At 46.9% G+C, this 27837-nt stretch overlaps 2 protein-coding genes across 8 annotated transcripts in view; one reads left to right on the top strand and one right to left on the bottom strand.

Moving 5' to 3' along the window:
* Positions 1-21804, bottom strand: part of LOC123774393 (serine-rich adhesin for platelets) — a 29492-nt gene extending 7688 nt beyond the window's left edge. Inside the window, exons 1-8 of one of the 6 annotated variants that reach the window (XM_045768626.2) lie at positions 21646-21794; positions 20501-20866; positions 6872-7100; positions 3983-4107; positions 3648-3787; positions 2948-3536; positions 1573-1704; positions 192-278 (exon numbers count right to left, since the gene is read on the bottom strand). In XM_045768626.2, coding sequence (XP_045624582.1) covers positions 192-278; positions 1573-1704; positions 2948-3536; positions 3648-3787; positions 3983-4107; positions 6872-7085 — 1287 coding nt within the window. In that variant the 5' untranslated portion in view covers positions 7086-7100; positions 20501-20866; positions 21646-21794. Of the gene's footprint in view, positions 1-191; positions 279-1572; positions 1705-2947; positions 3537-3647; positions 3788-3982; positions 4108-6871; positions 7101-16762; positions 16851-20500 lie in introns of those variants that run through there. The other 5 variants (XM_069307814.1, XM_045768629.2, XM_045768627.2 and 2 more) reach the window with 5 other exon arrangements.
* Positions 5720-27837, top strand: part of LOC123774394 (prokineticin Bm8-d) — a 28075-nt gene continuing 5957 nt past the window's right edge. The window contains exon 1 of one of the 2 annotated variants that reach the window (XM_069307815.1): positions 5720-5772. The gene's annotated coding sequence lies outside the window, so the exon portion shown is untranslated. Of the gene's footprint in view, positions 5773-16925; positions 17006-27837 lie in introns of those variants that run through there. The other variant, XM_045768632.2, reaches the window with a different exon arrangement.

The following is a 27837-nucleotide window of genomic DNA, read 5'->3' as shown; positions in this document are numbered from 1 at the left end:
CCTAGACCTGTGGACGTCTCCTTACTCCTACAGACGTCTCCTTACACCTGCAGACCTTCCCTTACACCATGGGTGTCCCCCTACACCAGTGAACGTCTCCCTAAACCTGTGGACGTCCTATTACACCTGTAGATGTTACCTGACATCTGTGGGCATCTCCCTACACCTGTGTATGACGCGGGCGTTCTCACCTCTTTCTGGGGGCACCTGTAGCCTTTCCGGAAGCGACACACCTTCCGGAACTCCAAGAGCGACCCGTTCTGCGTCAGGGAGCAGATCTGTGGGAGGAGATAGTTAGAGATCTTGGCTGGTGGAGGAACTGTGGTCCCACGGCGCCCTGAACCGCTCCCATACACCCGGTGGGACTCCCACGCCATGCTCACTCCTCCCAACACCCACATAAACTTGTATATATATACACACACACACACGCCCAAAGCAAGACCACATCCACGATAACATCCACTCAAATAAGCACTCGTTCACGGCCTTTTTATGCACTTAACACATCAATGATAAGCTTAACCCACAATAAAGTCATCTAAAATTAAAGTTTATATTTTTATATATACAAATTATTAAAATTTAATAATTTTTATATAAAAATATAATTTTTACATAAATATAATTTTTACATAAAAATATAATTTTTACATAAAAAATATAATTTTTATATAATCTGTAATTTTTAGATGGCCTTGTTGTGGGTGTGTTATATGTTAAGTGGACATAGGGCCACACCTCAGGGACATACTGTGCCACACCAGACTGTGCTATGCTTCACTAATTAGCACTAACTAGCAATATTCTCACTATTTAGACTACTGAACCAAGCGGCCAAACTCCCTCATCTTCAGTAACAACAATAACCTCGGCCAGAACTGGCCATTGCTGTAACAATGAATTAACGTTGATCATCTAACGTTGACAAAACGTTTTGATCCAACGTTACTCGGGAATTTGTCTGCTAGTAATGACCCCCAAACACCACTTACAACAACGCCGGTGGCAACAGGTCTTATCGGCGATTGACATTAAGATTTGCATAAGACACGGGTGCAAATGTCACCATATTACTCTAGGCCAAGACGGAGTCATCAAGCATTTACGCTGCAACCTCTTACGAAACCTCTACATCTTCCCTTAAACTTTGTTTATATTAATCAGTTTACGAGCTTGGAAACTTTACAACCCAAGGTTATTATTATTATAAACAACCTACTTGTGCTTCGGAGCCCATAAACTGTTCAATAAATGCAAACAAAGCTGCCATTATTGGGGAAAGATGTATAGGTTTCGTAAGAGGTTGGATCAGTTCTTGAGGCACCGTGGGTGCGTGAGTGTGTATGTGAACCTGGGTGACACAGGCGTTGTTATACTGGCACCACTAACAGGCTGCTGCATCAACCTGACCTCTGCATCACAACAAACACAAAACGTAACCACAACCATATTTTGACGTTATACAAACGTAATAACATTGCCGCAATGTTGTGGTTACGTCATGTGTAGGGCGGGAACTCTACGGCGTCCGCGCCGCCAGACAACACGCCCGCGGCGCCCTCTACGTACTTTGGACAAAGTTTCGTTCACCGTGGCCAGGCGGGAATGGTGATTGTTGCCGTGGTGGTGAGGAGCTCCCGGCCTCTTCTTCGCCCGCCCCTCGACGTCTGACGTGGCACAGAACCACAACCAGAAGGGCAGCTACAGGGCAGGAAGGTCTAACCACAGAGGGGAAGGTGGTGTGGGACGTAACCACACACAGCAAGGGAGGGAAATGACCACGCAGTCAGCGGCAACAACAGGGAGACAGATATGGTTACACAGGACATAGCCACAAGGGGATGGGTACGTGGTTTTCCGTTAGAGGGGGGACATGCCACAAGGGAAATGGGGGACATAGCCACAAAGAAACAAGGTTAACATTAACAGAAAATATAAGGAATAGGACGAGGAATAAGAACAGTACAAGGAAGGAGTCACTTCGAACATAAAATTGAGGAAACAAGGAAGATAAAGGGAGATAATGTCAACAGACAGAAAATGGAAGGGAAGAGGGTACACTCAATAATAATATGGGAGACCAGAAGCAGGGAAAAGGGAAAGGACGAACAACAGAAACAGAAAGAGGAAGAAGCAAAAAAAAAAAAGAGAAACAACCAGTTTAGCATAAAATCCATAATGGTCTTGTTAATTTGGATTAAAACATTTTGGATTAAAAGATATTCAAAATACGCCAAAATTATATACGCAAAAATTCAGACTATCACTAACAGCAAATTCTAAACATCAAATACAAGAAGAATTAGTTGTCATCATTGCGGTATTTAATAAAAAAATTCTAAGAAGCTATTGACACATACTCTAATGGGCCTTTATAAAGTATACAACACTAAGATGTCTGTATAAAGTATACAACACTAAGGAGCTTGTATGAATCATACGACACTAAGATGCCCGTATAAGTAACAAATATGTAACACTAATAAAGCAACTAACATGCATTACATATTGGCTTTTAGTTAAAATAATAATAATAATAATAAGCTGGTTAGACTCAATTGTCTGTCTATAAGAGTATATTCACGTGCTCAAAGGCTCTATGCCACGCTGCGACTCCATGAATTGGTTTTTAAATATTTCTTATGTAAAAATTCGCCTCAACGAATTAACTCCAATAAGCTGAACATTAAATTAATCCGCTTTCCTGCCCTCATATTTGTATAGTGGGAAGAACTGCGATCTTCACAGAGTATGAACCAGCCGAGACAGTAAAGGTGAATCCACCATGGCAACATAAGTTCTGGATTAAGCGTGACTATCAGAATACCAAACGACAATACGGTTAAGTGGAACTATTAAGATATAAAAAACTAGGTCTAACACGGCAGCATAAACCATTGACGTACAAGAGTACCACATGTAAACCCAACAGAATACCAGAGACCTGTTTGTTATTGTTGAAGTCGAGGTTCCTGGGGATCTCGAGGCCGTGAGTCATGAAGAACGCGATGACCTCAGCTTTGCCCAGACACTCCGAGGTGAGAACGGTGTTGATGAAGTCTGCGTCGGTGATTCTCTCGAAGTCGATGACCTTGATGAGCTCCTCGACTACCGTTCCCAACTGCATCATCTTCAGGTTATGTTTCTCTATGTATCGCAGACCCCAGTCTCTGATCGCTTCGAACAGCTTCAGCTGGTTTTCGAACTTTATATCCTTGTGGCAGATCACCTTCTTGACCATAGGCTGGTTCAAGTTAAGGAACCCTTCACACGGGATGATAGTATTGGCATGCTTGGTCAAGATCTGCCAGCACTTCTCGCTCATTTCGTTCAGCGTCTCCTCCGACAGCACCAGGAGATCGAAGAGGTTCGTTTTCTTCTCCTCGTTTGTAGGTTCGAAGTTGTCGACGAATTCTTCAAGATATGTTAAAGATTTTATCCCCAGGCCGGCAAGCCCCCATTTCCTGCTCGCTCGGAGCAGTTCGAAGGCCACGCTGATGTTCTTACAGTCTATCTGGTCAGTGTAGATGTATCTGTAACACAAACATTTAATATTAACATTTGATCTTCATTGTTTAGAACTTGTTACACTTGTAAATCTAGTCAAAGGGTGAACGGTGATTGGTTAGTGATGAGTGACTCACTTGAGGATGTACTCGAAGTCCTGTGGGGTCATGTCAGTGACTCTGATGGTAGTGACGTCGTTGGGCCCCGGAGAGGGACACACCTGGTACACTAGGCGGTACAGCGGTTGACTCGCCGTTGCCAGCAGAAGACGGTGCGCCTGGCGAACACCAGCAATTAAGATGACAATTAAGTCTCTGGATTAATTTCCGGGAAGTAGACATTAACTTAAGTGTCGCTCAGGCTAATATAACAGATAAACCATTAAGTTTATGGAAGCACATTAAGAAAGGAATGGATACTTTGTAAAGGAAGCTATAATTATTCTTTCAAGGTAGGTGGCGGCGGAATTTACCTTGAAGACAGTGGCGTTGTTGCCCTGTCCCACCCTGATGTTGACGTCGGCGAACTGCCCAGTGTCCAGCAGGTACTTGAGTCGCTCTACCACTGACATCTCACCCGTGGCCGCCATCTGGGACTCTGTCGACGCAGGCTTCTGTTAAGTCCCAACTCTTACGCCGCGTATATCAACCCTTGTCCCACCCACACCCAAATACCTGGGTTTGGGAACAGGGTTGGTGATATATGGAACAAATTACTGGCTAACGTTATACGTGGGATTGTTTTAGCATAAGTTAGATAAATATATGAGTTTGGGTGGATATAGATAGGCTTTCAGCATGATTCATTCATTCTGTGTTATGTATAATAGGCTGCCTCGTATAGGCCAGTAGGCTTTCAGCATGTTTCATTCATTCTGTGTTATGTTTAATAGGAAGCAAGTGACATGTTTCAAGATGTGATTGGTTGACTGGTATTGAGTCGAACAATCAATATTGCACATATGTTGTCACCGAGACCCATTCTCAAGCCTAGCCCTAAAAATCTCACTTTTGCTCGTAAGGTCACATTATCTTATCATAGCTGCATACCTCGTCAAGATTTCACACCAAGAACAATGATTTGTCTTATATCACGATCCATAAACCAACAACAATCCGGTCAATCATCAAATTATAATTTAACCAATATTCAACATTACAGTGATACTAACAATATATAACTACACATGCCATGCCTACACCAACCTATAACTCCACATGTAATGCTTACAGCTAGATAACTCCACATGTCATGCCAACATCAACCTATAACCACATATCATGCCTACATCAACCTATAATTCCACATGTCATGCCCACAGAAACCCACAACTCCACATGTAATATCTACAATGTTCCCTGCAACCATAATGGCCTAAACACTAAATATAATAAAAAAAATTTGTATCAGGCTGCTCCATTTCTGTCCATGCAAATGACTACCCAAAAGGCTCACCGTTTTTTGTTCAGATTTTACTAATAAAAAACATTTATTATTCCTTTTACAACTTTTTTGTTAATAATATACTAAAATGCTTTATTCTATAAATATTGAATAGGTAAGTTTCTACTAGCAAAATGATAGAGAAATATTTGTGTAAAGGATGCAGTATCCGCGCTCATCTAGAAGGTAAACAGATCCTGCCCGAACACTCCTCCAATTACGCGAACGTCTCAGTCGACGCTCGAGTGGGAAGACTTCCAAAATACTGGCAGTAAAAATAATAAATAATAATAATTGCTGGGTAATAAAACATAAAATGATGGAAATAGCGGCCTTGCATGGCCTGGGGAAGCAGAAATAAGCTGCGTTCGTGTAAGGTGAACTGAGAATTTATCAGGATTCATGAAGCATTTAGGTAACCACTTACGAAACTTGTACATCTTTCCTTAATAATAGCGACATTGCTTACATGAATTAAGAAGTTTAAGAGCTTCGAAACTTTATAGCCCAACGTTATTGTTATAAACAACCTCATAGAGCTTCGGAGCTCAAACGTTTAATAACGTAAAAAAAAAAACATGATTTAGGAAAGTTGACCAACTTGTTGTTGGTCAAAGTTGATGTAGAAAGTTGGTCTGGTCAACATTCTTCAGCCACGTTATTGTGACTCATCGCCTGCATATAATTTAGGAAAGATGTTCTAATAAGAGTGTTGTATCTATCGTATCTGGCTGGAGTTGTTGTTGTACCGGATAGATGCTCGCTTGACTGTTATTGTTTTGGTGACTGGCAGATCAGCTGTGACCCACATGTTTACAGGTCGGTGTAATGTACTTTCTTACTTTCTGTATTTCTAGCTTTAATTCAAATGGAGTTTGCTTTTTGTAATAGTGAATAGAAATTGCTTAAACTGTATTTACGTTTATTGAATATTTCATGGCTTGGAATTATTGCAGGATGTAACTAGTATAATTTAATAATTTACTGCCCGAAACGCTTTGCGTAATAGTGGCTTTAGGCATTGTATGTACTAGTTCTATCTATAAATCCATCAACTTTTGTATTTCACCTTGTATGTATGTACCTTACCTGAATAAATATTTTGTATTTGTAATTTGATCAATAATGCTATATGTCTAGCAATGCGTTTGTTTACCTCAGATGTATAAGTTTCGTAAGTGGTTGCTTAAATCCTTGATGAATCCTAACAGCCTTCATGTACCGTGTTTTCTGGGACGCCATGGCATGGCTGGGATTAACACGATGACAGCTGATATCCTGTTATCTGTCGGTGTATTTTGTTTTCGCAAGCTTTTGAGCGCTGTTAGTGAAGAACCTAGGAATTATGGGTTAACAATTTCCTCAAAAATGTCACCGTGCTTATTTTAATTATTCAAAGAAAACTTATTTCAACGCAATTAGTATTTTATGTAAATATTTATGATTTAACAAGTTGATTTATCACCGTGTATGCTTACAGCTATATATGTGATGTTATTAAACTGAGCGATATTTGTTTAAACCACTTAAATCTTAATGATAGAATCTGCATATCTGAACGTGGCGGCATTGTGTGTGCGTGTGTGTGTGTGTGTGTGTGTGTGTGTGTGTGTGTACTCACCTAGTTGTGCTTGCGGGGGTTGAGCTCTGGCTCTTTGGTCCCGCCTCTCAACTGTCAAACAACAGGTGTACAGGTTCCTGAGCCTACTGGGCTCTATCATATCTACACTTGAAACTGTGTATGGAGTCAGCCTCCACATCACTGCCTAACTGATGCAAAGGAAATTGTGTGTGTGTGTGTGTGTGTGTGTGTGTGTGTGTGTGTGTGTGTATGTATGTATGTATGTATGTGTGTGTGTGTGTGTGTGTGTGTGTGTGTGTGTGTGTGTGTGTGTGTGTGTGTGTGTCCACAGCCTACCCATCCAATCATAGAAGCCGCTATCATCCATATCATCAAGGTCGGAGTCAGTGACCTCCTGGGAGGGAGGAAGGTCGTCCCAGGGGGAGTGAGGGGACATTGGAGGGGTGCTGGGGGTGCAGCTAGGAGCTAGAGGAGAGCTAGGAGGCGGCGTCGGCTCCCAGCAGTTGGCGTCTGTACCCCTCACAGCTGGTCGTGTGGTCCAGGTGGCCATCGTCAGCGCCGAGGTCTGTCGATCAAAGAGAAATTAGTCTTGTGGGGCTACATTGATCATATGTAAACATATGTAAACAGCCCCCCACCCCCTGTTTACCTGGATACCCCTCCATTACCTGAGTTTACCCGCCGAAGCAGTCAATTTTTAAGGTACACCTGGACAATATCAACTCAAAATGAGGGAAGGGTCTTCGACAAGCCGCCGGCTTCCTATCCTCGTCAAGGCCACTAGTGTTAGTGGCTCTCAGGTAAACTCAGGTCATCATAACTCCACACACCGCCAACTTTGACCCTTCTAAAGCCAGACTCAACTGGCTTTACGACAATTTTGGTACTTTAATAGGTTTATTTCTTAAACAAATTCCCACTTCATGTTAAATCCAATTTCCTTAACATCATTGTTCTTTAACGCACTCCTTATATCTCAGAGATTTACGAGTGTCTCCCAAATGGATAAAAACCAATTCTAATATATTGGTTGCCCATATTAACCCCGTAGTGTATTGCTTAAGAAAGATACTATAATATTTAGATATGGTAAATTGCATCCACCATCAGCTTGAGATGATTTCGGGGCTTTAGTGTCCCCGCGGCCCGGTCCTCGACCAGGCCTCCACCCTCGGGAAGCAGCCCGTGACAGCTGACTAACACCCAGGTACCTATTTTACTGCTAGGTAACAGGGGCATAGGGTGAAAGAAACTCTGCCCATTATTTCTCGCCGGCGCCTGGGATCGAACCCAGGACCACAGGATCACAAGTCCAGCGTGCTGTCCGCTCGGCCAACCGGCTCCGACCAATGTTATACTTTTGTGCTTTTGTTAAGACTATCTTCGAGAATTGCCTCTTAAAACGCCTCTAAAATTGCATTTTGTTTACCCCTATAGTTTTCCCATTCAGTTTAGCAGTAAAGTAAATGTTTACACTTTCCTTCCGGCCGCCACACCTGCTTCCACACACACTCCCGGCACACCTGCTTCCACACACACTCCCGGCACACCTGCTTCCACACACACTCCCACGCCTCTACTCATGGTTTAAACCCCATACAAACACTACCTTCTAATTCCCAGACAAGGGCAATCACCCCTGCGCTATACACCTGAATCCTGGCCACGCCCTACACACCTGAACCCCGGCCCCGCCCTACACACCTGAACCCCTGCCCCGCCCTACACACCTGAACCCCTGCCCCGCCCTACACACCTGAACCCCTGCCCCGCCCTACACACCTGAACCCCTGCCCCGCCCTACACACCTGAACCCCGGCCTCGCCCTACACACCTGAACCCCGGCCCCGCCCTACACACCTGAACCCCTGCCCCGCCCTACACACCTGAACTTGGCCCACGCCATACACACCTGAACCCCGGCCTCGCCCTACACACCTGAACCCCGGCCCCGCCCTACACACCTGAACCCCTGCCCCGCCCTACACACCTGAACCTGGCCCACGCCCTACACACCTGAACCCCGGCCTCGCCCTACACACCTGAACCCCGGCCCCGCCCTACACACCTGAACCCCGGCCCCGCCCTACACACCTGAACCCCTGCCCCGCCCTACACACCTGAACCTGGCCCACGCCCTACACACCTGAACCCGGCCCACGCCCTACACACCTGAACCCGGCCCCGCCCTACACACCTGAACCCCGGCCTCGCCCTACACATCTGAACTCCGGCGTCCGAGCCATATATTACATTCTGCTCTCCAAACATTCCTCAGCTGTCAGTTATAATCCAGGTATGTGCTTCAGTAACTTGTTCCACTACCTCCCACGGGACGGGTATAGAGTGAACAATAAACGAACTAAACAATGCTAATGAATGACCTTAAGTTGACCTCACAACAGTCGTTTAGACGGCAGTTAACAGCAGCAACGCCAGGTCAAAGATCGTGACAATTGTCATTAGCTGGCAAAGCCCTGGGGCCAGATTCACGAAAGCACTTACGCAAGCACTTACGAACCTGTCCATCTTTTCTCAATCTTTGGCGGCTTTGTTTACAATTATTAAACAGTTAATGAGCTCCGAAGCACCAGGAGGCTGTTTATAACAATAACAACAGATGAATGGCAAGTTTTCATGCTTGTAAACTGTTTAATAAATGTAACCAAAGCCGTCAAAGTTTGAGGAAAGATGTACACGTTCGTAAGTGCTTGCGTAAGTGCTTTCGTGAATCTGGCCCCAGGTTGACAGGATATGGCAACCGCTGGCTTGCCAACATGGCGGCAGACAAGTCGGCCAGGTTGTCAGCCAACACCAGAGTCAAATGGTACAACTACTTTTCGTTTGAAATAGGCTTCACACACAGAGATTTCGGTAAATAATTCAGAAATGTATATTGGGTCGTGTCCTCAAACAGGGCAGTTGAATATTTCGCTGGTGCTATCTGGGTCAAGGAAAATCACAATATATATGCCATGAACAAATCCACAAGGGCCGTGACGAGGATTCGAACCTGCGTTCGGGAGCATCCCAGACACTGTCTTAATCTTTGTTCATTTGATGCATCACGTTAGTGTGATCTCTGTGTGTGATATATGCCATTATGGGATATATATTGAGATTGTCACAATATATATCCCCACACACATACTTTAAGAATAAGAACATCATTCGCAAACGAACTTGTGAATCTCCTTTTGTCTATAGAAAGTCTGCCATCCAATAATTACCACAAACTCTTTGTTTCAGTCAATAACTTAATCCTTAGCCACAAACTTTTCCAGGAATATGAACTTGATTCTTAGGAAATATGTCTTAAGAATGAGTTGGAATGATTAAGATATTACTTAATTCACAAAACGATGTTGCCAAGCATTTTAGAACCTGTGTATATCTCATCTATGTTACATGAGCTGTGTATTCACACACACACACGAACAAGGGGACACAGGTGGAAACTGAGTGCCCAAATGAGCCACAGAGATATTAGAAAGAACTTTTTTAGTGTTTAGAGTGGTTGACAAATGGAATGCATTAGGCAGTGATGTGGGAGAGGCTGACTCCATACACAGTTTCAAGTGTAGATATGATAGAGCACAATAGGCTCAGGAACCTGTACACCTATTGATTGCCGGTTGAGAGGCGGGACCAAAGAGCCAGAGTTCAACCCTCGCAAGCACAAATAGGTGAGTACAGGGGTCAACATATTATATGACAAAGAGTACTGGGAAGACGGGACACCCGGAGCGTATAGCTCTCATCCTGTAACTACACTTAGGTCATTACCACACACAACCCAACTAATGACCACCACAAACATGCTTGTACACATTGCACTCCCCCCCTCCCCCTAACAAGCATACAAGTGTGCATTACAACCCACCACAACCAGCTAGAACACAACTCCACTCACAGCAGACTCCGCGGAGGCCGCCAGCATCGTCACGAATTAAAAATAAAAGAGTGACAAGTTGGCAACACTAACTATGTTGCAAGGGCTCTATGGCTCTCTGTCTCTCCCTGTTTCTCTCTCTCTTTCTGCTTTATCTCTTTCTCTCTGTGTCTCTTGATAACGCTCTAATTCTCTCTCCATAAGGTAAATGATCATTGTACACGATCTCTCTCTCTCTCTCTCTCTCTCTCTCTCTCTCTCTCTCTCTCTCTCTCTGACAGAAACCGACTAATGTCATAATTAATAAAGTTAAGGCATGACTGGCCTCGCCTCGTCTGCAGACGTCTTGCAAGACCTGGTCCCATATCTCACCCAAGTCCCAAGTTATGATGTTAAGCGCTCAGTAGCGCAGCAGTCTACATCCTCAGCTCACAACTGAGACACCTAGAGGCAATCTCAGAGAGGTATAGAAGCGGAAATTGGCCCGTTTCCCTTCACCTAATGCCTCTAAGTCACCTAGGAGGTTAATAGGAGAACAGGATTTAGCCGGCATTTGTGGGAATTATCATGGGGATTTTTTTGTTAATTATATTTCCAATTTTATTGTGAAATTATGTTAAAAAAAACATTGAACCATCCGACAAGCTCTTAAAAGGAACAATGAACAATGGTATTTACGTGAACTGGAGTTGTAACTCGACCCCCAGATGATGATGAGGATGGTAGCGGAGTATACATTGTCGTAGTATATCTGATCTTAATAGTATACTAGTATTAGTATACCTAATTGTGTTGCACATTTTCTGTCACTTTCATACTACTCTCGTCACCAAGTGACAGTGCTACTGTCTGTGCATAGTTCTATAGTGCTATAGAACTAGCAATACCAGTTCCTACTCCCTGGGGAATAACTTTCAGGGACTGTACGCGTTCAAGACACGATGTCTGATCAATAACAGGGATATAAATTCTATAAAGGCCAACAGTGAGTCTATAGTGCTCGCTGCGGGGGGGGGGGGGGGGGGGGGGGGAGGAAGGTAGAAGAGAGACTACCTAGTTTCTATTCTGAATTCTATCTACACGCAAGTTAATCAGGGGATAGTAATAGGGTAGACAAGTCTACTGTCCCAGCAGTTAACAGTGCAGCTCGCTCTCGCGCTCTCTCTCTCTCTCTCTCTCTCATCTGTCTGACACACATCATTAGCCAGTGTCAGTAAAGTATATATATGGCATGGTATAAATATCAGGTGTAGTAGGGGGGGGGGGCTGTGACTGCCAGTAGGGGGGGGGGCTGTGACTGCCAGTAGGGGGGATATAGGGCCCCACACTCTGCCCCCCCCCCCCCCCCCCCATCTAATAGACCAATAGAGTTAACCAACCCGGTCTCCCAATAGAGCGTAGCATTTTGACGTATATTCTACCTACGGCCAAAAATTGTCCTTCTAGAACACGGAGGTGGTCAACATCCTCCCTCACCCCTCCGTGGTACATCATGGTGAGAGATCCAGTCACCTACAGTAATTAAAAAACGGAATAACTTAATGTTGGACAAAATAGTAAACAAATGTTGGTAATATTGGTCGAGTTGTTGCGTCAGTGTTGCTAAAGCTTGCCTAAAATGGGGCGTTTTGCGACCACAGCAAAAAACTATTTGTTTAGGTGCGAGCAAAATTTCCCCCCTCCTCCCCTCCAATCCCCTCTCCCTCCAATCCCTTCCCCCTGCCCTCTCCAATCCTTTCCACCTCCCCCCCCTTCCCCCTCCTTCCCTGGAGAAATTCTTGGCACATTTTTTGACGTAACAATGAATGAACGTCAAACTAACGTTGATTAAAGGTTGTTCCAACGTTATTAAAAGGTTGAGGAGGATAGAAATAGCCTAAGCTACTCTAGCCCTTCGAGATGTATTCCATTGTCTCAATAAAGGTACTTGAACGTTGAGAACCCGTTGTGACCCAACGTTGCTGCGACGTTACCAGACCGTTGCCAGGTCTTGGGAGGGTCGGAGGGCACCAAGGTTTCTTGAGATTATCTTGACATGATATCGGGGCTTTAGTGTCCCCGCGGCCCGGTCCTCGACCAGGCCTCCACCCCCAGGAAGCAGCCCGTGACAGCTGACTAACACCCAGGTACCTGTTTTACTGCTAGGTAACAGGGACATAGGGTGAAAGAAACTCTGCCCATTGTTTCTCGCCGGCGCCTGGGATCGAACCCAGGACCACAGGATCACAAGTCCAGCGTGCTGTCCGCTCGGCCGACCGGCTTCCTTGAAGGGTGCCTGGAACCCACCAGTTATTACCCACTCCAAGTGCTGGTGGTTCAGTCGGCTGGTGTATAGTACTAACGAGCAGTGGGGGGGAGCCGGACCCCACTGAATCGTGGGTAATCATCCTGTGAGTGGGACTCAACATTCAGTGGTACCTGGTTCCTCTCCGAGAGGATTCAAGACACGCTTAACTAGCGCCCTTTGTCTGGGATGTGGGCAGATGTCACCCCAAACTGTATTCTCCCTCATTTTATTTCAATAAATATATTTTAGATACCTAAACAAACTGATAAGGCATTAAGGCGACTAATAGAAATAAATATCAGGATACTATTTGCCTTATTTTCAACATTTATGTCCCCCCCCCCCTCCCGTGGTGCAGTGGTAGCACACTCGCCCCGAGCTTAACGAGCGCTTTGGCCTGGGTTCGTATCCTGGCCGGGGAGGATTGATTGGGCGACAATCCTTAGCTGTATACCTCTGTTCACCCAGCAGTGAATGGGTACCTGGGGCCAGATTCACGAAAGCACTTACACCAACCACTTACGAACCTGTACATCTTTTCTCAATCTTTGGCGGCTTTGTTTACAATTATCAAACAGTTAATGAGCACCGAAGCACCAGGAGGCTGTTTATAACAATAACAACAGTTGATTGGCAAGTTTTCCTGCTTGTAAACTGTTTAATAAATGTAACCAAAGCCGTCAAAGATTGAGGAAAGATGTACACGTTCGTAAGTGTTTGCGTAACTGCTTCGTGAATCTGGCCCCAGGTTCGTAAGTGTTTGCGTAACTGCTTCGTGAATCTGGCCCCAGGTTGTTAAACTGTTAGCGGGTCGTATTCTGGGGACAATTTCAGATTAAGGACCTGCCCGCTATGCGTGCTGAACAAGGCTGAACAAGAATGTAAGAACTCTTGTAAGAACTCTTTATGCTTGGATTTGGCGCAAGATACCAACTAATCCTTACCCCCCTCCCCCCCCCCCCCCAAGATCTTCCTCACACAGACTTGTCAGTGTCAACATTGACCAGCTGGTACTGGTAATTATTATTATTACTCAAAAACATGTCGGGTTGTGAGCTTATGACAACAAATGGCTCTCATGATTATCAATTCAATCAAGTTTGAGTAAACGTTAAGCTAATTGGTCGACTCTTCGACGTAAACTGGTAAATGAGCTGTGGCCCATTCTTGGACACTGGCACCACGTTGGCAGCCCTCCATGACTCGTGCCACTCTGCCTCACTACTGATTTATTAAATATGCACGACAAGGTCTCACAAAACTCCTATTTACTGTGTTTAAACACGCTGGGAATACTTTACCCGGTCATGGAGACCTGTTTCCTCTCGAGGTTATCTTGACATGATATCGGGGCTTTAGTGTCCCCGCGGCCCGGTCCTCGACCAGGCCTCCACCCCCCAGGAAGCAGCCCGTGACAGCTGACTAACACCCAGGTACCTATTTTACTGCTAGGTAACAGGGGCATAGGGTGAAAGAAACTCTGCCCATTGTTTCTCGCCGGCGCCTGGGATCAAACCCGGGACCACGGGATCACAAGTCCAGCGTGCTGTCCGCTCGGCCGACCGGCTCCCTCCCTGTTTGACTAGTGTTTTTTCCTATTTGTTTAATAACTTCCTCCCTGGTAACCACTGAACTAGTCAGCAGTCTTAATCGCCTGGCCTTGTGTGGGTGGATTCCCGCTTGGGAATCGAACCTGCAATTCCCGATTAAGAGTCCAGAACGAAAACTCTGCCCATTTTGTTTACTCGCCGGCACCGGGAATCGAACTCGGGTCACATGATTACGTGCCCAGCGTGCTGCCCACACAGCCATCAGCGCCACTGCCCATCGGAGCACTCTGTGTACTCACCTAATTGTACTCAATTGTGCTTGCGGGGGTTGAGCTCTGGCTCTTTGGTCCCGCCTCTTAACCGTCAGTCAACAGGTGTACAGGTTCCTGAGCCTATTGGGCTCTATCATATCTACACTTGAAACTGTGTATGGAGTCAGCCTCCACCACATTACTGCCTAATGCATTCCATTTGTCAACAACTCTGACACTAAAAAAGTTCTTTCTAATATATCTCTATCTCTAATATGTATGTACTCACCTATTTGTGCTTGAGGGGGTTAAGCTTTGGCTCTTTGGTCCCGCCTCTTTGGTCCCCGCCTCTGTGTGTGTGTGTGTGTGTGTGTGTGTGTGTGTGTGTGTGTGTGTGTGTGTGTGTGTGTGTGTGTGTGTGTGGCGGGAGATGACAAAGTGTCTTGGAGTCTGAGAGAGACTTTTGTGTGGCGTGTTTGATGTAGGGATGAGCTGGGCCCTCCCTCTCTCCCTCCCTCTCTCCCTCCCTCCCTCTCTCACTCCCTCTCTCCCTCTCTCCCTCTCTCCCTCACTCCTGCTCCACAACACTAGTGCCACTCCCCACCCCCTCCACTACACCTCCACTATACCTTCCCTCCACCACGCCCTTCAACCTTGACATAAACACATACTACATGCCTGCCTGTCCCCAAACACAATTATAAATTATAGTCAACACATTCCCAAGAAATTGCTGCAACTCAAAAACCTTTTGACAAAAAAATCCTAGGAAAAAGGTAGAGGACCTTTTGAAACTCCCCCCTGGCTTCCTGTCCCCGTCGAGGCCACTAGATAGATAGTAGTCCTCAGGTAAATTCAGGCAAAAGGCTCCTAATATTCACTGGCGCTACGAAGAAGCATTTCAATGCTCCACAACATTGCACAGATGTATGCCCACATGTATAGCCATACCCGCGGCACCAAGGAGCCAGAGCTCATCCCCCGCAAGCACAACTAGGTGAGTACATCTCTGGTAAATAATATACCTCGAAATATACAGCACTTCCACCACGACAACAACCACCCCCCTACTACCACCACCACCAGCGGGGCCCAGGACAACCCACAGGGGACACCCACAGGGGGGACACCCACAGGGGAGAGACACCCACAGGGGAGAGACACCCACAGGGGAGACACACCCACAGGGGAGACACCCACAGGGGAGAGACACCCACAGGGGAGAGACACCCACAGGGGAGACACACCCACAGGGGAGACACACCCACAGGGGAGACACCCACAGGGGGGACACCCACAGGGGGGGACACCCACAGGGGGGACACCCACAGGGGGGGACACCCACAGGGGGGACACCCACAGGGGGGACACCCACACGCTAGACACAGATGTAATGTTGACAATTCTAAACGTCACAAGGAGAGACATTGACGGAGTCTCCTGACGCAGGGCCCTTCCTCACCCGTCTGGACCACTTTACTGTGAGGGGCACGGAGCCAGTGTGTGACGGGGCGCTACACCTTGGACAGTACACCTAACGCAGTAGACCTTGGACAGTACACCTAGGGCAGTACACCTTGGACACAACACCTAGGGCAGTACACCTTGGACAGTACACCTAGGGCAGTACACCTTGGACAGTACACCTAGGGCAGTACACCTTGGACACAACACCTAGGGCAGTACACCTTGGACACAACACCTAGGGCAGTACACCTTGGACACAACACCTAGGGCAGTACACCTTGGACACAACACCTAGGGCAGTACACCTTGGACACAACACCTAGGGCAGTACACCTTGGACACAACACCTAGGGCGGTACACCTTGGACAGTATTGCTAGGGCAGTAGACCTAGGCTTGAAGGCCGAGAGGATACAAGTGACAAAAGGATCACAGTGAACATAACAGTGAAGAAGACACAGTGGCCGGTGTAGAGTGACGGGGCAGGAGGAGGTGGTGGCAGCGGGCGAGGCTGTTATCTTACACCGGGGTATACACACCACCCTAAATACCTAATTGTGCATGTGCGGGGGGTTAAACTCTCGGGGCCCGCCTCTCAACTGCTCTACAGGTTCCGGTATTAGTGATCATGAAGGGATGATGCTGAGGGCTACACAATGATAGGAGGTATGGGGCAAACAACACTGATATAACAGACGGATTGATTAACAACAGGAGTAGAACAGTGAAGTGCTTCCCATCACATACACTCAGTGTTCCAGTATTACCTCACTACACCTACCTAGGCACTATACCTCCAGCACTAGGAGGAGGGAGGACTGGCGAGTGATGGAGGGTGTATGTCCCATATACCCTCCATCACCTGCCCCACCAGGAGGGAGTGTCGTGAGGGGGGAGGTGGTTACCCTGTCGAAAGAACAGGATAATCTGGTTCTGAATTTTCATTGGCCAGCTGGGGCAATGAGGTGATACACTAACTGGCAGTTCTGTGGTGGTGGTGCTGAACGACTGACGTAGCAACAAGGTAAGAGACCCCGTCTTATCATAGTCTGTGAACTAGCTAACATTATAAGGTGTTAGGATACATGAAATTGTTAATGTGATAATCACCATTGTGGTCTGATAAAGACCTTTTGTGCCCGCTGTAATCCTTTTTGCGCTACCGCTCACAGGATGAGTATGGGGAGCACAATAAACTAACCACCTCCGCCGGCAACAATCAGTATATACACACAAGACAAGCGGCACACATCTGGGAGTATATAACTGGTAAACACATAGAGCGAGAGCTTGAACTATAACCTCCTATAGCTACTGAGTACCCAGACCGTTTATATACCTATCAGCGAGCTATAGAGAAGTCTCATACATCCTATGAGAGCTGGAGGAGTGGATGAGGCTTCCATGAGTGTGTGTGTGGGTCTCCACCAGCGCCCTCTCGCAGGACCACCAGTACTTGTCGCCACGACCCTCTCTACCTACTCTAAAACCCCCCATACACACACACACCTCATCCTCCCAGCCCCATCAACCCACTGGCTACCTCCCGTTGTAGAATATATTGTCTGAGTGACCCTGGACGCCCTGTACCTTGTATACCTCATGAGCCCCTCTGGTCCGTGTCTCCTGCAGGTGCGCTGCGACCCGGTCCTCTGGCGCCAAAATAAGTTGAGCTCATGAACACATTGTTGCATGCAACATCACCCACTTTCTGGCGGCCTCTGTGACAGAATTATCTTCATATGAAGGTTACACCGCCAGCCATACTCGCTCGCTCAAAAGGTCCACACGAGCCTCGGGACCGCGGCCACAGTACACGAGGAAGCAGTCTTAAGTGGAGTGAATATACATGAAAACTACAGAAATGAACCAGATAACTTGATCTTTGTGTAGATTTAACCCATGGTGCTTCACAGCTTATTCAACACAAGAGTTGCAAGCTACTAGAACGGTGTTGGAAGTACTTATATAAATATATATATAAATATTTATATATAAATGATATATAAACGTGCATTACTGCCTAGGGTTGATAAGAGAGATTATATTATATTATGTTACAGTTTAAAAGAAAGATTCCGGTTAGTCGAAGTTCAATACAACAAAAGTCAACTTTCTGGTGGTCCATCACTACATATTGGTACTTTCTGGTGGTCTATCACTACATATTGGTACTTTCTGGTGGTCCATCACTACATATTGGTACTTTCTGGTGGTCCATCACTACATATTGGTACTTTCTGGTGGTCTATCACTACATATTGGTACTTTCTGGTGGTCCATCACTACATATTGGTACTTTCTGGTGGTCCATCACTACATATTGGTACTTTCTGGTGGTCTATCACTACATATTGGTACTTTCTGGCGGTCCATCACTACATATTGGTACTTTCTGGTGGTCTATCACTACATATTGGTACTTTCTGGTGGTCCATCACTACATATTGGTACTTTCTGGTGGTCCATCACTACATATTGGTACTTTCTGGTGCTCTATCACTACATATTGGTACTTTCTGGTGGTCCATCACTACATATTGGTACTTTCTGGTGGTCCATCACTACATATTGGTACTTTCTGGTGGTCCATCACTACATATTGGTACTTTCTGGTGCTCTATCACTACATATTGGTACTTTCTGGTGGTCCATCACTACATATTGGTACTTTCTGGTGGTCCATCACTACACATTGGTACTTTCTGGTGGTCCATCACTACATATTGGTACTTTCTGGCGGTCCATCAGTACACATTGGTACTTTCTGGTGGTCCATCACTACATATTGGTACTTTCTGGTGGTCCATCACTACATATTGGTACTTTCTGGTGGTCCATCACTACATATTGGTACTTTCTGGTGGTCCATCACTACATATTGGTACTTTCTGGTGGTCCATCACTACATATTGGTACTTTCTGGTGGTCCATCACTACATATTGGTACTTTCTGGTGGTCTATCACTACATATTGGTACTTTCTGGTGGTCTATCACTACATATTGGTACTTTCTGGTGGTCCATCACTACACATTGGTACTTTCTGGTGGTCCATCACTACATATTGGTACTTTCTGGTGGTCCATCACTACATATTGGTACTTTCTGGTGGTCCATCACTACATATTGGTACTTTCTGGTGGTCCATCACTACATATTGGTACTTTCTGGTGGTCTATCACTACATATTGGTACTTTCTGGTGGTCTATCACTACATATTGGTACTTTCTGGTGGTCCATCACTACACATTGGTACTTTCTGGTGGTCCATCACTACATATTGGTACTTTCTGGTGGTCCATCACTACATATTGGTACTTTCTGGTGGTCTATCACTACATATTGGTACTTTCTGGTGGTCCATCACTACATATTGGTACTTTCTGGCGGTCCATCACTACATATTGGTACTTTCTGGTGGTCCATCACTGACTTGTAGCTGGTACTGACCTGTAGCCTGTACTAACCTATAGCCTGTACTGACCTGTAGCCTGTACTGACCTGTAGCCTGTACTGACCTGTAGCCTGTACTGACCTGTAGCCTGTACTGACCTGTAGCCTGTACTGACCTGTAGCTTGTACTGACCTGTAGCCTGTACTGACCTGTAGCCTGTACTGACCTGTAGCTTGTACTGACCTATAGCCTGTACTGACCTGTAGCCTGTACTGACCTGTAGCCTGTACTGACCTGTAGCCTGTACTGACCTGTAGCTTGTACTGACCTGTAGCCTGTACTGACCTGTAGCCTGTACTGACCTGTAGCTTGTACTGACCTATAGCCTGTACTGACCTGTAGCCTGTACTGACCTGTAGCCTATACTGACCTGTAGCCTGTACTGACCTGTAGCCTGTACTGACCTGTAGTCTGTACTGACCTGTAGCCTGTACTGACCTGTAGCCTGTACTGACCTGTAGCTTGTACTGACCTGTAGCCTGTACTGACCTGTAGCCTGTACTGACCTGTAGCCTGTACTGACCTGTAGCTTGTACTGACCTGTAGCCTGTACTGACTTGTAGCCTGTACTGACCTGTAGCCTGTACTGACCTGTAGCCTGTACTGACCTGTAGCCTGTACTGACCTGTAGCTTGTAATGACCTGTAGCCTGTACTGACCTGTAGCCTGTACTGACCTGTAGCTTGTACTGACCTGTAGCTTGTACTGACCTGTAGCTTGTACTGACCTGTAGCTTGTACTGACCTGTAGCTTGTACTGACCTGTAGCCTGTACTGACCTGTAGCTTGTACTGACCTGCAGCCTGTACTGACCTGTAGCTTGTACTGACCTGTAGCTTGTACTGACCTGTAGCTTGTACTGACCTGTAGCTTGTACTGACCTGTACTGACCTGTAGCTTGTACTGACCTGTACTGACCTGTCGCTTGTACTGACCTGTACTGACCTGTAGCCTGTACTGACCTGTATAATATACTTTCATAAAGATTGTACCAACTATGGAACCTGTACTGATGGTGTGTTTATCTAACATTTGTATACTGGGTCATATGGATACACTAACCTGTTGGTGTAGGGAGGATGCACAGCGGTGGACGAGAATCCTAGAAGCTTCCTAGAGGTTCCTAGCAGGTTGTTGCAGGTTCCTAGCAAGTTCCTTTAGGTTCCTAGCAGCTTCTTGTAGGCTTCTAGCAGGTTCTCGTAGGTTCCTAGCTGGTTCTTCTTGATTCTAGTAGGTTCTTCGAGGATCTTAGACAATTCTTGGAGTTTTCTAGGTCTTGGAGAGGTAGTAGAGAATGGTTACAGATTTCTAGGTCGGTCTTGTGCTCAGTGGCGCTGTCGCAGCTCCTAGGAGAGCCTTAGTGGCTGATGGTAGAGGTAGGAGGTCCTTCCGGTCACTATGCCGGCTGGCTGCGTCTCTCATCTCTTCCTGAAAGTCCCTCAAGTTTACTAGGATGCTGGGTGGCACTCCTCCGGCACGGTGCCACCTCCCAGTGGCCCTCACAACACACACGGGGCCAGTGCCACCTCCCAGTGGCCCTCACAACACACACGGGGGCCAGTGCCACCTCCCAGTGGCCCTCACAACACACACGGGGCCAGTGCCACCTCCCAGTGGCCCTCACAACACACACGGGGCCAGTGCCACCTCCCAGTGGCCCTCAGAACATACACGGGGCCAGTGCCACCTCCCAGTGGCCCTCACAACACACACGGGGGCTGGTGCCACCTCCCAGTGGCCCTCACAACACACACGGGGGCCAGTGCCACCTCCCAGTGGCCCTCACAACACACACGGGGGCCAGTGCCACCTCCCAGTGGCCCTCACAACACACACGGGGCCAGTGCCACCTCCCAGTGGCCCTCACAACACACACGGGGCCAGTGCCACCTCCCAGTGGCCCTCACAACACACACGGGGCCAGTGCCACCTCCCAGTGGCCCTCACAACACACACGGGGGCTGGTGCCACCTCCCAGTGGCCCTCACAACACACACGGGGGCTGGTGCCACCTCCCAGTGGCCCTCACAACACACACGGGGGCTGGTGCCACCTCCCAGTGGCCCTCACAACACACACGGGGGCTGGTGCCACCTCCCAGTGGCCCTCTGAACATACACGGGGCCAATGCCACCTCCCTCCTCCTCCTCTCTGGCACTGCACATGACAACAATATCCGCTGTGATGAAACTTGAACCAATGTTCACCAGGCTATTGTAGCAAGCATCGTTGTGGGCGCGGGGCGCTGGGTGGCGCGGGCCGGTGGGTGGGCACTGGGCGCTGGGTGGGCACGGTAGGGCACTAGGCCAGTGGGTGTGGAGTGAAAGTGGGCATGGGTGGTGGAGGTGGGTGCCAGCCTCCTTAGTGTGCTGATGGTGGGTTGGCACTGGCACCCAGACATTCCCTCCCACCAAAAACCTACCCCCCTCCTTTTCCCTATGCCTCCCTTACCCCCCCCCCCCCTTCTTTCCCATCTCCCTCCCCTCCTCCCTTCCTTCTCTCCCCCCCCCTCCCTTCCTCGGGGTATTTTTAATGCTATAGAGACAAGCAGCCATATACGACCACTGTCTGTGAGGGGACCCTATACCACCCCCCCTCCTCACACCCCCCCCCCTTCCCTCACTGACCCCTCCCTCTCTCCCTCTCTCCCTCACTCCCTCACTCCCTCACTCCCTCACACCTTCCCTCCATCCCTCAGACCCCCCTGAGACAGACACAGACATTCACACACAACAAGAAGCGGAACTTAGGCCAGCAATTAGGGAAGAACAAGTTACCAACAGTAAACTGGTACAAAACACTGCAGATAGAAGTCCATAATAATTTTCAGGTGTTTAGAGAAGGAAATTTCATCTAGGGTGGACAGAGCAGCAGAAGAGATGAAAATCATACGATTAGGAACACCTCACCAGTCTCCGTGGTGCAGTGGTAAGACACTCGCCTGGCGTTCCGTGAGCGCTTTGTCATGGGTTCGTATCCTGGCCGGGGAGGATTTACTGGGCGCAAATCCTTAACTGTAGCCTCTGTTTAACTCAACAGTAAAATGTGTACTTGGTTGTAACAACGATTCTTCGCGGCAGGGATCGTATTCCAGGGACCTGCCCGAAACGCTACGCGTACTAGTGGCTCTACAAGAATGTAACAACTCTTGTATATATCTCAAAAAAAAAAAGGAGATGGCCTAAATTCAAAGGAACATGTCAGTGATTTTAGGAGGCTAGGTAAATATGAGAGACAAAAACCGCCCCTTAAAGGTGACCTTTAATGGCGTGAAACATATGTCGGAAGTGCTTAGAAATGCCAGAGAATTGCAGTGTGATGAGGATGGCAAACTTTGGTCAATAAGACAAGACCTCTCAAAGGAGGACAGAGAAAAACTGAAAATGAACCTCGTTGAAGCAAAACATCTAAATGGGAATAGAAATGAAGAAAAAAGATTTTTTTTCTACAAAGTGATAGGGACTAGAAAGCTAGCAGAATGGTACATAAAGACAAAGCAACAAAATCATTAGAGAAAGAGGGTGTAAAGAACAAAGTAAAGGGGAACGTGTTCCTGAAAATAGTATATACCAACATAGATGGAGTGAGATAAAATATATTGGAGTTGAAAGATATAATTCAACTCAAAGTCCCAGATATTGTTGCATTAACAGAGACGAAACTTGAAGAAAATATTTTAAATGAGGTCGTATTCCCAAGTGGCTACACAGTTTGGAGACGTGAGAAAACTGGGAAGGCGGGAGGAGTGGCTGTGCTGGTGAAAGAACACCTGAAGGTAAGAGAGTTAATAATTGAAAACTCTCGAGATATTGACATAATGACATTGTCTGGTCTCAGGATGAAAAGCTGATAATTTTAAATGCCTACAGCCCACCAGCAAGCAACACATGGACAAAGGAAGAACTGGATGACAAACAAGAGGGCCTCATAATGGTCATGAGAGAAATTATGGTAAGAGCTGACAAAGATAAATCCCGATTGTTGGTACTCGGGGACTTCAACTTTAAGGCAATAGACTGGAAGGCCTACGAGGCAAGAACGGAAGACATTTGGACAGGCAGATTTGTAAACCTCATCTTGGAGACATTCATGTATCAACACGTCAAGCAGGCCACAAGAATGAGGGGAGGGGATGTTCCGTCAGTACTGGATCTAGTATTCACCAGGAAAGAAGAAGAGGTATTTGACATCCAGCACCTTCCTCCCTTGGGAAAGAATAATCATGTCCTGTTGGACATTAAATATGCTTTGCGATATAATCTAGTAGAGAATGGGGACATTGAAACAGTTGATAAACTCGATTTCAAGAAAGGACGCTACGGGGAACTTAGACAACTTGTTCATGGGTATAAATGGACGGACTTGTTGCTAGGCAAGGAAGTAAATGACATGTAGGCCATATTTTGCGAAATATACGATGAAGGCACACAAACATTCATACCAAAACAGACATGCAGACCTGGGAAACAGGGTTGGTTCAACAGAAATTGTGAGAGGGCCAGAGATCAAAAGACACAAGCATGGAATCATTATAGAAAGAGGTCAAACCCCCAAACATACCAGCGATACAAAGGTGCGAGAAACAACTACACGTCAGTAAGGAGAGAGGCAGAGAGGAACTTTGAGAACGGTATAGCAGACAAATGTAAATCAGATCCAGGCCTTTTCTATAAATTCATTAAAAGCAAGCTGCAGGTAAAGGGTAATATTTAGAGGTTAAAAATGGGGGACAGATACACGGAAAATGAAAATAAAATGTCTGAAGCATTTAAACGAAAAGTTCCAAAGTGTATTTGTACAAAACTAAGTCTTCAAGGAACCAGACACAATAAGAATTCCAGAGAACGACATAGAGCACATAGAGGTTTCTAGAGACGAAGTAAAAAAAATACTCTTAGAGCTAAGCAAGAACAAAGCAGTTGGTCCAGATGGAGTTTCATCATGGGTACTGAGAGAATGTGCACCTGAGCTCAGCATTCCACTTCAGCTGGAATGGCATCCCTGGAATTTCAGGCATCCTTGCGTACAGGAGTCATAGCAGATGTGTGGGAAAAGGCTAACATAGTTCCAATCTACAACAGTAGCAGCGACACCTGGAGAGAAACGATGATAATAAATATAATATCTGGCAGACAGTATGGTTTTCGATCTGGAAGATCCTGTTTATCGAATTTACTCAGTTTATATGACCGAGCCACGGAGATTTTACAGGAAAGAGATGGTTGGATTGACTGCATCTATCTGGACCGAAAAAAGGCTTTCGACAACCTCTTATGTCCATCAGAGCATAAGAGGTTGTTCTGAAAACTGAAACATATTGGAGGGGTGACAGGATGGCGAAATACTAAAGAAATTGTTCACGACTTGTTAGACCAAAGCTAGAATATGCAGCGGTTGTATGGTACCCATATCTTAAGAAGCACATCAACAAACTTTAAAAGATGCAAAGACATGCCACTAAGTGGCTCCCAGAACTGAAGGACAAGAGCTACGAGGAGAGGTTACAGGCACTAAATATGCCAAAACTAGAAGATAGAAGAAAAAGAGGAGATATGATCACCACGTACAAAATAGTAACAGGACTCGATAAAATTGATTGTCGCTTGTCCACAGCTGTCTCTTCCCTCCCATTGTCTAACACCATCACCTCTATCACCTGGTGTCTTCCATCACTATGTGTCCTGGTGTCTTCCATCACTATGTGTCCTGGTGTCTTCCATCACTGTGTCCTGGTGTCTTCCATCACTGTGTGTCCTGGTGTCTTCCATCACTATGTGTCCTGGTGTCTTCCATCACTGTGTGTCCTGGTGTCTTCCATCACTATGTGTCCTGGTGTCTTCCATCACTGTGTCCTGGTGTCTTCCATCACTGTGTCCTGGTGTCTTCCATCACTGTGTCCTGGTGTCTTCCATCACTGTGTGTCCTGGTGTCTTCCATCACTGTGTGTCCTGGTGTCTTCCATCACTGTGTGTCCTGGTGTCTTCCATCACTATGTGTCCTGGTGTCTTCCATCACTGTGTCCTGGTGTCTTCCATCACTGTGTCCTGGTGTCTTCCATCACTGTGTGTCCTGGTGTCTTCCATCACTGTGTGTCCTGGTGTCTTCCATCACTATGTGTCCTGGTGTCTTCCATCACTGTGTGTCCTGGTGTCTTCCATCACTATGTGTCCTGGTGTCTTCCATCACTGTGTCCTGGTGTCTTCCATCACTGTGTCCTGGTGTCTTCCATCACTGTGTGTCCTGGTGTCTTCCATCACTATGTGTCCTGGTGTCTTCCATCACTATGTGTCCTGGTGTCTTCCATCACTGTGTCCTGGTGTCTTCCATCACTGTGTCCTGGTGTCTTCCATCACTGTGTCCTGGTGTCTTCCATCACTGTGTGTCCTGGTGTCTTCCATCACTGTGTGTCCTGGTGTCTTCCATCACTGTGTGTCCTGGTGTCTTCCATCACTATGTGTCCTGGTGTCTTCCATCACTGTGTCCTGGTGTCTTCCATCACTGTGTCCTGGTGTCTTCCATCACTGTGTCCTGGTGTCTTCCATCACTATGTGTCCTGGTGTCTTCCATCACTGTGTCCTGGTGTCTTCCATCACTGTGTCCTGGTGTCTTCCATCACTGTGTGTCCTGGTGTCTTCCATCACTGTGTGTCCTGGTGTCTTCCATCACTGTGTGTCCTGGTGTCTTCCATCACTGTGTGTCCTGGTGTCTTCCATCACTGTGTGTCCTGGTGTCTTCCATCACTGTGTCCTGGTGTCTTCCATCACTGTGTGTCCTGGTGTCTTCCATCACTGTGTGTCCTGGTGTTTTCCATCACTGTGTGTCCTGGTGTTTTCCATCACTGTGTGTCCTGGTGTCTTCCATCACTGTGTCCTGGTGTCTTCCATCACTGTGTGTCCTGGTGTCTTCCATCACTGTGTGTCCTGGTGTCTTCCATCACTGTGTCCTGGTGTCTTCCATCACTGTGTGTCCTGGTGTCTTCCATCACTGTGTCCTGGTGTCTTCCATCACTGTGTGTCCTGGTGTCTTCCATCACTGTGTGTCCTGGTGTTTTCCATCACTGTGTGTCCTGGTGTTTTCCATCACTGTGTGTCCTGGTGTTTTCCATCACTGTGTGTCCTGGTGTCTTCCATCACTGTGTGTCCTGGTGTCTTCCATCACTGTGTGTCCTGGTGTCTTCCATCACTGTGTGTCCTGGTGTCTTCCATCACTGTGTGTCCTGGTGTCTTCCATCACTGTGTGTCCTGGTGTCTTCCATCACTGTGTGTCCTGGTGTCTTCCATCACTGTGTGTCCTGGTGTCTTCCATCACTGTGTGTCCTGGTGTTTTCCATCACTGTGTGTCCTGGTGTTTTCCATCACTGTGTCCTGGTGTTTTCCATCACTGTGTCCTGGTGTCTTCCATCACTGTGTCCTGGTGTTTTCCATCACTGTGTCCTGGTGTCTTCCATCACTGTGTCCTGGTGTCTTCCATCACTGTGTGTCCTGGTGTCTTCCATCACTGTGTGTCCTGGTGTCTTCCATCACTGTGTGTCCTGGTGTTTTCCATCACTGTGTCCTGGTGTTTTCCATCACTGTGTCCTGGTGTTTTCCATCACTGTGTCCTGGTGTCTTCCATCACTGTGTCCTGGTGTTTTCCATCACTGTGTGTCCTGGTGTCTTCCATCACTGTGTGTCCTGGTGTCTTCCATCACTGTGTGTCCTGGTGTCTTCCATCACTGTGTGTCCTGGTGTCTTCCATCACTGTGTGTCCTGGTGTCTTCCATCACTGTGTGTCCTGGTGTCTTCCATCACTGTGTGTCCTGGTGTCTTCCATCACTGTGTCCTGGTGTCTTCCATCACTGTGTGTCCTGGTGTCTTCCATCACTGTGTGTCCTGGTGTTTTCCATCACTGTGTGTCCTGGTGTCTTCCATCACTGTGTGTCCTGGTGTCTTCCATCACTGTGTGTCCTGGTGTCTTCCATCACTGTGTGTCCTGGTGTCTTCCATCACTGTGTGTCCTGGTGTCTTCCATCACTGTGTCCTGGTGTCTTCCATCACTGTGTGTCCTGGTGTCTTCCATCACTGTGTGTCCTGGTGTCTTCCATCACTGTGTGTCCTGGTGTCTTCCATCACTGTGTGTCCTGGTGTCTTCCATCACTGTGTGTCCTGGTGTCTTCCATCACTGTGTCCTGGTGTCTTCCATCACTGTGTGTCCTGGTGTCTTCCATCACTGTGTCCTGGTGTCTTCCATCACTGTGTCCTGGTGTCTTCCATCACTGTCCTGGTGTCTTCCATCACTGTGTGTCCTGGTGTCTTCCATCACTGTGTCCTGGTGTCTTCCATCACTGTGTGTCCTGGTGTCTTCCATCACTGTGTGTCCTGGTGTTTTCCTCACTGTGTCCTGGTGTCTTCCTATCGTTG

This window comes from Procambarus clarkii, chromosome 61, assembly GCF_040958095.1.
Source record: "Procambarus clarkii isolate CNS0578487 chromosome 61, FALCON_Pclarkii_2.0, whole genome shotgun sequence".
In the NCBI taxonomy this organism is placed as follows: Eukaryota; Metazoa; Arthropoda; class Malacostraca; order Decapoda; family Cambaridae; genus Procambarus; species Procambarus clarkii.
The sequence above is the reverse complement of the archived record's forward strand: the minus strand, read 5'-3'. Positions and strand labels throughout refer to the sequence as shown.